General features: G+C 32.2%; 2 protein-coding genes across 2 annotated transcripts in view; one reads left to right on the top strand and one right to left on the bottom strand.

The window, feature by feature from the left end:
- Positions 1-1857: 1857 nt before the first annotated feature.
- LOC105346746 (GPI mannosyltransferase 3) lies at positions 1858-10239 on the top strand. The gene is made up of 9 exons (XM_011455458.4): positions 1858-1996; positions 2195-2528; positions 2758-3106; positions 3232-3349; positions 3943-4169; positions 4607-4765; positions 5269-5526; positions 6220-6771; positions 7296-10239. Exons 3-9 carry the CDS (start codon positions 2775-2777, stop codon positions 7588-7590), a joined length of 1941 nt encoding a protein of 646 aa, XP_011453760.3. The 5' UTR covers positions 1858-1996; positions 2195-2528; positions 2758-2774; the 3' UTR covers positions 7591-10239.
- LOC105346737 (DNA excision repair protein ERCC-8) overlaps positions 10236-10726 on the bottom strand; it is a 3316-nt gene continuing 2825 nt past the window's right edge. The window contains exon 5 of the mRNA XM_011455452.4: positions 10236-10726. This exon is cut by the window's right edge and continues 458 nt beyond it. Within this exon, the coding sequence (XP_011453754.3) occupies positions 10685-10726 (42 nt within the window). The 3' untranslated portion in view covers positions 10236-10684.

Genomic DNA, 10726 nt, shown 5'->3' with positions numbered 1-10726 from the left:
TTAGGAAAAATAAGTAATCAGGTAATTATCTGTTAAGATATAATGTTTACGTAAGTAAGAGGGAGTATAGATCCTCGGAAAACAGAATGTACTGTATGGGGGGGGGGGGGGGGGGGGGGGTAAAGGTCGGGGGGTAGCAACAAAAATTCAATGCATTTTATCTGAGTTGTTCAATTTGTTTAGACAATATTTTTATAAATTATATCGTTCAAACGAGGGTACATAGAAGTCAACTTTATCTCTTGAATAAAATGGTTTTAATTATTTACAGACATTTATGCAAAAGAAAAAATCCCCACAGTATATTCTGCTAAAAATGTCGTAAATCACATAACGTTATGTACTACTCACATTTTCCGTTCAATTATATCAGAGACATAAATAATTGTAATTGTAATTTAAATCTTTGATCATATTTTAAAAAATTACAATAGTTTACAATAATTTTCGTTTTAAATGTTCAATCTTGAAAGTATTTTGCTGTTTGTGAATGTAGCCATTAATGTGGTGTAAAATAGTTATCAATATGCATATGTATCTTTAATTTTTATTTAAAGTCATATTTTGCGTTTCTAGCAACCGTTTTTTAAATAAACTGTATACCACATGTATTATAATACGATAATTTATACACTGTATCAGATAAGGTTTGCAAAGTGAGATAAGATCAAACTAATACTATATAATCATGCACTGATATTTGCTTCCTAACCGTTACATCTGAACAGAGATTATCCCAATAATTTATAATATTTAATTATCGCACTCAAGAGGTTAATCTGCCGAATAGTTTCGAAGTGTTTGAGATTATTAGACGCATATTAGCACTCGGATCAATGACAAAATGTTTGACCATCGCAGTCTTTCGTGTGATTTATATTTTTTGGTAATTTGGTTTTATAAAAGCAAATTTTTCCCGTCTCCGAAGCAAGGAAATCGACTTCCCCATAAGTTTGGGGCGACCCCCCCCCCTTACTTTTGGATGACTTTCCCGCGTTAGGGGTTGTTCCTATGGTGACTAACGTTCGTTATAATTTTTGAATTTAGATGAAAAAAAAAATACTCTGTTTGTGGATTATCTAATGTGCGATCTGTTTTATCGATGACTCTTCAAATAAAAGAAAACACACACGAACGTAGCCTTATATGTAGGACGACTGAAGACATAAAAACACTTTTTAATTTATTTACGTGTAATACTATATAGCCAGTAGCATGACATACTAGTGTCCTTTCTGATATAATTTATTTCTTATTTAAACAAATTAAAAATATACAACATGACTCTGATATAATTTATTTTAACAAATAATGACTAGTCTTATATTTTATTCGCTAAAATAGAATACATTATCAGAAAGGACAACAGGCTTGTGCAATACATTATGGATACCCTGTTCACTCGCTCTTAGTTTTAGCAGAGACATAATAACGTTATTTATGTCTCTGGTTTTAAGTCGATGTATATATATCAACTACATTTTCAAGTAATTTCTATTTATCAAAGCAAAAAATATATCGTACTCACTATTAGTTCCTCCGGCATAATACAATACATTTTCAAGTAATTTCTATTTATCACAGCAAATAATTCATCGTACTCACTAATAGTTCCTCCGGCCTTTTTATTCGGCCTTGATTTTGAGACAAAAAGTACCGCGTAGTTTACATGGTCAACCTTAAATTAATGCATGAATCGCCTTTTTAAATAGAGCTATGGATTCGGATATGCAAGCAGCCAACTAGGTGAAAAAATGTATATAACTTACCTCTTTTTCTACTTGTACATATTATATTTTGCTTACAATTCTTCATAGTTCTAATTTCTATATTCTTTGATAATCCTTACGTTTATTAGTTATATGTAGTTTGTATTGTATGCGACATGAAACCTCTAAAAGGGGGAAATAATTAAAGAAAGATTGAATGGTAGACAAACCAGGTTTGTCCATCCGAATTTTTTCAACCAGAGAGTTACAGATCTGCAGCTATTATAGTAAATATATATATTATATATGTTATAAACATTCATATCTTTTTTAATTATTCAACAAAATTAAATCAGATCTTTAATTTGAATCAAAATTTTAATTGGAAAATTCTTATATATAATTTTCAGTAGATAAGAAGCGCGGTGCATTGTTTGACTATACAATGTTTGACCAACCCTTGTATACTTTATTTTTTTTTTTAGGTACTGCGTGGTCAGTAGGCTATGCTAGAGTCGGTGGTAGGTGTACTATCTCGGAAAAGTCATGTCGTCCGATTTCAACTTTGATTTTATATATGTAAATCTTGTTCAATTTTGCGTTTTAAGCAGGGGTAAAATCAGTTGTGGAAGAGAAGATTATAATCAACTTAGAATGTAAACTATTAAAAGTAGTGGTCGATACTGATTCTCAGCAGAATTAGTGTTTCTTATCGATTATTTAAACTTATTCATGTGGAGAGAACTCAAAGAGCAAATGATCGATCTTAGCACTGCTGATCTGCAGGACGAAAGGTGAACTGTCATTATATTGCAGCAGGTAACTAAGCAAATTTTACATTGCAATGAAGTTTTGAGATATCAAATCGTTACGATTCTGACGTTGTTTATGATATTTGAAGTAACTCATCGCTTCTCTTTTTTGCTTTATATAGCATTTTATTTCATTTCTGTTTGCATACCGAAATAATTGATTTCTAACCGAAACCAGAGACATAAATAACAAAGTTTTTAAAATGGCATCCTGTTTTATTTCTCGTGTTTTATAGTTGGTCAAAGAAAAAATATGACAAAAGATGGGAAAGGTACTGCCACTATTCGTCGGCGTAAAATGAAACACGGACCAGAGGAGCTCGATCAGGCTAGAAACATCAACAGAAACAATGCCTCTAATATCCAAGAAGATGAACATTCATACAAAAAAGAAGAAGAAGAGGGATACCTGTTTGATGATGAAATACTAGGTCCATCAATCATCAAGACAATTATGTCATCCGAACACAAGCTGTTTAGTGGACTCATAGCTCTGCGGGTTGTAAATGCTCTCTTCATACAAACATCATATGTACCAGATGAATACTGGCAGTCTCTAGAGGTCTCACACAACATGGCATTTGGGTAAGAATATAAGATTATTTAACATGAATAAAATAAAGATCAAGCAGAAATTGCATTGACATTAACTTAAACATAGATAACTATGTACTAGCTAAGGCAATATTTTTTAATTGTTTTCATTTCAGTTATGGGTATTTGACGTGGGAATGGCAACATGGATTGAGAGGCTATTTATATCCGTCACTGTTTGCGTTCATGTATAAGTTCCTGTCAATACTTGGATTAGACCATAGGTTACTTTTGGTATGTTTTCTGTGCATTTGCTAGCATAATTAAAAAAAAATTAAATCATTTTTAAACCTTTAGTACCTTGTGTTATAGCGATAGTGATAGCTAGTCTTAAGAATTTTATAGTAATATTAAGCATTTAAACTCACTGTACATGTATATGGAAATGAGGTTAATCAGTCCAAAACTAGCACACATTTATGTGCACTGTAAATTGCAAGATTTTAGTTTGAGAGGCACTATAACCCAAATTGTTCCATAGAGCTACACATCTGCAGTTCGTAAAAGTCTTGCCAGAGGTATAGAGGGTTTAAAGATTTTTTCTTCACATTAAATTCCATAGATACTTGCACTAGGGAATTAATCGATTCAGATACAACTTTTTCCCAGGGGTGGGACAACCTGTTAGTGTTAGCTACCTGGTTTATTGCATTTCTTCTGGTTCTGAACTATGGGTAATACACTGTACTTTAGCTCAATTAGCAGATTACTGGTATTTGATTTGTAAGCCAGTGAATCCAGGCTCATATCCCAGCAAGGGCAATATCTGCCTCTTTAACATTATAAGTATATAAGATGGTGACTAATTGAAAGTTTATTTGTTTCAGATAAAATTACCCAGAATTTTACAGGGTGTGATGGCAGCTTGGGGTGATCTTTACCTCTATAAGTTGAGTTGGAAGCTCTCAGACAGAGCAACAGCCCAGTGGACCTTATTCTGCCAGATAACATCATGGTTTACTCTCTATTGCTGTACAAGAACTCTCACCAATTCCATGGAATCTGTGCTAGTGACAGTGGCTTTGTATTACTTCCCTTGGCCAGATATCAGGAGGTAAAACATTGCAACAAGAGCAATTCAATCATCAAAGTTCATTTACAAATAGTCAGTAGAATGGACAACTAACTGCATACTTTATATCAATTGAGATAGGAGATCAACTATTTCTCAACTATTCTCTGCTTTCAAGTTTTTTATGGGAAAAAATGTATTAGTGAAAATAGAGACACCGGTACTTTTCTTCTCCTAGTTGAATTATGTTTCATTGATATATAGATCAGATATAGATATTCCCATACCTTCAGGTTAAATGTATTTTGATAGGAGATGGGATCTTAGAACTCATCATATATTAATAATTAATTGATAGGATAAAGAAAGTGATTCCTGACAGTTGATATTTACAATGTGTAACTTTCAGCTTCCAACAGAATGAAATTGAATTTCAAATTTTATCATTGGTATCCATACATATTTCATATTTGTCCCAGCGGCCAGAAATCCAGCACATGGAAGTTTGTGAGCCTAGCTGTTCTCTCTGTATTGATACGACCAACAGCTGCTGTTACGTGGGTGCTGATGTGCTCATGGCATTTACAATTAAACGTTTTCAAGTTGTGGAAAACCATCAAGGTCTATCTTCAGTATGGGTAAGTCATGATGGAATTTATTTCAAGATCAATTCTAAACTAAAATTCATCTTTGAAATTTTTTTGAGAAGAAAAATATTGATTTCAGAAATGCTATCATTTTGCGAGTAGCTGTTTTATCTTTACTTGTACTACTGTATACAGGTAAATATTAGCCCCCATTTTATTTTCGCCCTTTCACCATTGTTGTCAGTGGGCGAAATTAAGACTGAGTGGATTCCAATGTCCCAAATTATCTCTTTAATACACACAGTGTGTCTGGGCGAATTTAAGATGGGGCGAAACAGTTCGCAAGTATAGAGGGTCAAAAATAGCATGGAGCAAAAATAACCCTGTATAGGAATTAGGAGAGGAACTTGTAAGTTGCAAGAACTTGTTTCCAATCCTTTTGTGTTATTTACACAATAAAATATGTTCAAATCAAATCAACCCTGTATACAGTATACATAGACTTGGATAATACTTCCAAAAAGGGTATATTTTTATCTTTTCTTTAAATACAGATCCATCCTCCTATTGTTGAGTATACTGGTGGACAGGATTTTCTATGGAGACTGGGTATTTGTTCAGTACAACTTCCTTGAGTTCAACGTCCTGCATGGAATGTCGGCGTTCTACGGCAGCCACCCCTGGCACTGGTACATCACACAGGGCTACCCCGTCATCATGGCAACCCATTTGATTCCGTTCCTATTTGGTGGCTGGTATGCAAAAAACAAAGTGCTGCTGATGCTGATCATATGGAATATATTTATTTTCAGGTAAGAATATCAGTGGCTTTAGGAACATGCACATTTTAAAATTACTTTATTAAATGTACTAAATTAGGCGGAGGAACTAGTAAGTTGAAAGAACTTTTTTCCAATTCCATTGATTCATTAAAATGTGTTCAAACACATGTATTGTCAGAAACTGATGGTTGACCTCTCTTCTCTAAACTCTGGGGAAGCTACTAGTACATGTATATCAGACCATGCAACCAAAGGTTTTAGATAATGCTGTTGATATCTATTGCTCTAAATTGATCTGGATTGTTTTTCGATTAGTCTTGAAGAATTTTTTGTGATAATCTTTGTGATAATAAACTCCACAAACTGCTTTGTTTGAATTTGTCAGTTAAAATCTAGATTACAATGATGACTTTTTTTTGGTCATTTATTCTTTTTTCATTAATGACACTTACATTATTGCCATCCCATTCCAAGAACTCATGCATGTGAAATCAGTTGAAATTATTCTTGATAGGAATGATTTTGCACAGCCAATCTGTAGTTCGGGAGACTTTTACAATAGTATACTATTGCTATAGTATACCATACTGCATATACCTTAATTTTCCAGTAATCTGTAGTGTACTTATGTTTTAAGGCATAAAGTGTTTCAAAATGTATTTCTTAACAGATTTTAATGTTGAAATAAAGTCTAAATAACAGAATCACAACATTTTTTTGTAGCTTTCTTGCCCACAAAGAATTTCGATTCCTCCTACAAATTTTACCCATATCGATGCACTACTGTGGAGTCTTTTTCCAAGACTTATGCAAGAAACCTCGTCTGAAGAAAAAGAAGCACAAGACAACAAAAGAGTCCAACAGTAACCAGAAAAGTGAAAGCAGTGACCTCACGAACAGTGAAGAAGGCCAGGCAGTAACAGAAAATCCTGATTCTGGGTCAGAGGCCACCAAGCACACTGAAAAAAGTGAAACCACGGAAACTCGGGACATCCTTGGAAATGTAGAAAGCACTGCAAAAAGACACTCCTCCCATGAACCAGATGCTGATGTCTGTCCTCAACTTTTGCAGGAAATGAAGCACAAATGCAATCTGATGAAGGCATGGGTACTTGTGATGGTTTTTCTAGTCATTAATATTCCAACTGCAGTTTATTTCGGACTCATTCACCAAAGAGGGACAGTTGTTGTCATGAAGTTTTTGTATGATGAAAGTTTTGAGAAAAATATGGATGTGCTCTTTCTCATGCCTTGCCATTCAACACCTTATTACAGGTAAAGATAGGAATAAACCTAGATTTTAGTATGAATGAAAAATAAGCCAAGAGTTATGCCCCTTTAAATTACAGAGCATGACCATGTACCTATATATTGCATCAATCATCTTACATAACTATATTTTATACAACCCAGAAAGTGTTTCTGATGCATTATAATTTCAATTGAAGCAGATTGAAAAACACTTGGCTGTTCAAAACTTGCATATGCATTCATTGCATGTACATTTTAACTTCATTGCATGTATTTAAATTTCATTGCTATTGTAAACAAAGATTTATTTGCACCAACTCTATTTTTAGATTTATCTGTTTTAAACTGATCCTTAGAAACCAAGTCTACATTGAACATGAAAAAAAGATACAAAAGACTTAAAGGACTTTGTCATAGCAATAAATCTTAATGATGATTTAATTGGCTCTTGCAAATTTCGGAAAATTTTCTCACCCACAATAAAAAGTTGGTTTACAATATTGTAATGTTCATATAAATTTATTTCAATTTCTATGGAATCTTTCTAGTTATCTACACCGCAATGTCTCGATGAGGTTCTTGACATGCGAACCAAACTTGTCCAAGGAGAAGCACTACACAGATGAAGCAGACAATTTCTACGACGACGCTCTTGGGTGGCTGAAGAAAGAGTACCACATTAAGAGAAAAAACCCGCCTAGTCACATTGTGTACTTTGATAGATTAAAAAGTGAAATTTCCGAGTTTTTGACACAGACAGGGTACAATCACTGCGGGACTTTTTTCCACACTCACCTCCCTGAGGGCAGAGTGGGTAACACTGTGTTAGTTAGTTGTAGGTGATGAAGAATGAACATCCGTCCCTTTTTTCAAAATTCATTTGCATTTTTAATATTATAGTGTGATATCAATTCATATAATATGTGTACAACACCTACAGTGCAAAAGAGTGACTTGTGTAAATGTGAAAATAAGATATAATTTATTTATCGGTATATGTTTTTCACTGAAATTGTATATGTAACTTTTTTCCCTCTCTTACGAATATGAAACTGCTTGAGGTAATATTTATGATTCAATACCTTATTTTTCATCTGTATTTAATTTTTTTTAAGAGAGGAAATATCAATTAAAGAGTCAGAAGGAATAAAATATGTAAGTCAGTTAATGAATTTAAAATTATTGTTTAGCTGTTACTAGTAATTGTCAACAGCTGAATTAGACTCAATGTATTGCTGGAATAGGCATGAATTTTTTTAGAAACATTCAGAATCAATTTAGATAGAATTTTTAAAAAAGGTTATTTTTGTTGATATAGTCAATATGTTAATGCATAAATTATTGTTGGTTTATATGGAGTTTCTATTTTTTAACTAAAAACCAAAATTTAAAAAAATATGCAAGAAAAACATTTATTTTAATGGCTGAGCTTATATAGTTTACTGAGCGCTGTTTTAATTTGTACTTCTCTTGTGTCTGCCATATGATTAAAAATTGATACATGTAATAGTAAAATGTACATGTATTGAATTTTATTCAAAATCTGTGGTTCATTAGGAATACTAGCTTTGAACCGATGTTGATATGTACATGTACACCATAAAAATACAAGTCACTAATTCCCATCATTTTTTTTTTGTGGTTTTAGAGTACCGGTACATAAAAGTGCTACTCGGTAAATCATGGTTAAACTGAACATGTTCATGTCAAATTAATGCTCACAAAGACATCCCTTTTGTTCATCTTATGATCATCATGTATCATAAATTTATGTATAGATTTAATTGAATAATTATACCCTGGTATATTACTTTTATAACGAAGCAAAACCAACTCTCTCTGGCTCTTGATTTACTGAAACCATGTTCTATTGTATATCTTGTAATGTACATGTATGGATTCCAGCCTTGTTCTATTATATTTCAGTCTTCAATATTTAAATGTTCTGAGGAATTTGATTCATCTAGTTTTCATCATTACCTGGTCAGGACCCTCTTACATGTATTTTGATATGATTATATTACACTATTGCAAATACACGTACACTATCACATAGAATAGTTCACCATATTAATTAAAACTCCATTTAGAATATCTCCTTCATTGATTGTAAACTTTGTAGTAAGATTTGTCATCAAAATCACAACTGTGCATGCATATGTGAGTGTAAGCTAGTTATTGTGTGTGTAAATCAAAGCAAAAATGACAAGCAAGATACGATGATAAATAAAAAGTTTTCAGAATACTGGTATTTGGGAAAAGTAAGAGTTTTTTTACAATTTTTTTTTTCAGAAATAATTGAAATACAATGTACTGTAATTTGTATACCTTAATCAGCCTCCATTATATTTACGAAAGTTCATCATACAAACCATGCAAAATTCCACCATTTTTATAGAACTATGAAAATTTTTTTAGTATGGTACGTATTATTATTGCAGGTTGCTGACAAATTTATTCAATTTCAAAAATACTAGTTACTTGTGAAACTTTTCATTTTTTATCAGTCATTCTTGTGCATAATATTAGTGTACCAGTACACATGGATACATGTAGTTAGTAGTCTATTTATATTTTTTTACATTGAACAACTAATTATGTAATTTGTTTAAAATTTGTGCAATGGTCCAACTGCATGAGATACATGTATTATGGTTGACAGACATACTACTGTGTTCTTTTAGCTTCAGTATTTTATATTATTTAGAATTTCAGCTGTAAATCTTCTCGCAATCATCACTTAACAGAGAAATCAGATATATTGTCATTGATTTAGTATAAAAAAAAATCATGGATTAAAATGGTACAAATGTTTGCATGGTAGCTTGGTTTTAGAAGTTTGATAAGATTGTTTATATATTTATATATTTATACCTTATTTCCATATGGCACATGCATCTCTTTAAAATGCAAGTTGAATTATTCGAGTACAGTTCAGCGATGGGATGAAAATTGAACTGTTCAGGTTTAAGATATGTGAGGTTTACTCAGTAAATCTTCAATATATACATGTATCTGGCTTTGAGTCCAATATCCTCAGGTTATCTATTATTAAAAACTGTTACATTTAAGAGCAAAGTCTATTTTCAATGTCTATTTTTTGTTACATACTAGGCAGCTTTTTGTGATCACCAAAATTAAAATCTTGTAAAATACTGGTAAATATTGCACTAACACTTTAAAAATTTGTAAGGACCAATTTTTGTGGATTGTCCATTTAAAAAAAACCAACAGATTTTAAAAGGAATGTATTGGTAATTTCCTGGTTGTATTTATCATTTAATAAGAATGTGTTATACAAATTAAGATATGTTTATTTGTATGTGACAGATACCAAAAGCATTGAAAATCCATAAAACTTAAGCAATCAGGAATTCTAAATATTCCAGTGGTATTTCTAGAAGCTGTGCAATATATGACTGTATTAGTACATCACACTTAGTACTGTAACTATTCAGTTAGGTTTGCATGAATAAATCACAATTAAACTTCTTTAGTTGTGTTTATTATTTTTTTGAAATAGATCTTCAGGGTACTGGTAGTATGTAGTTCATATATCATATATTTGGTACCTACTGGTATTAACAATTCAAAGAGAGTTCAAATGAACCTTGTATTATTCATTCAATGTATTATTTCATTCTTTTTTGCATGTTTTTACTTGTGAAACAACCTAGTACTTTGAGTACAATGGTGTAAAGGTTACAACTGTCTAGATTTATTTCAATTTTGTTTCTCTATTTTTTTTTCACATACTGTTCCATCAGACTCCTTCACAATGAAATAATGTCGATATATGTACTGGAGTATGAGCATTCATGGCCATGGATCCATTTTGATCTACGCTGTAGGGTCAAAATTTGCAAGTGAAGTCAAAGGGTCATATCCTTAATGAAACCATTGCACTTTGGAAATTTCTGCTTTAATATTTGTTTTGTCAAGTTTCTTCATCACTGCTCCAGGAGTCTGCAGTGGCTGC

The sequence above is a fragment of the Magallana gigas genome, chromosome 7 (assembly GCF_963853765.1).
Source record: "Magallana gigas chromosome 7, xbMagGiga1.1, whole genome shotgun sequence".
Classification (NCBI taxonomy): domain Eukaryota; kingdom Metazoa; phylum Mollusca; class Bivalvia; order Ostreida; family Ostreidae; genus Magallana; species Magallana gigas.
Note: the sequence above shows the minus strand (reverse complement) of the source record. Positions and strands in the feature narration are given on the sequence as shown.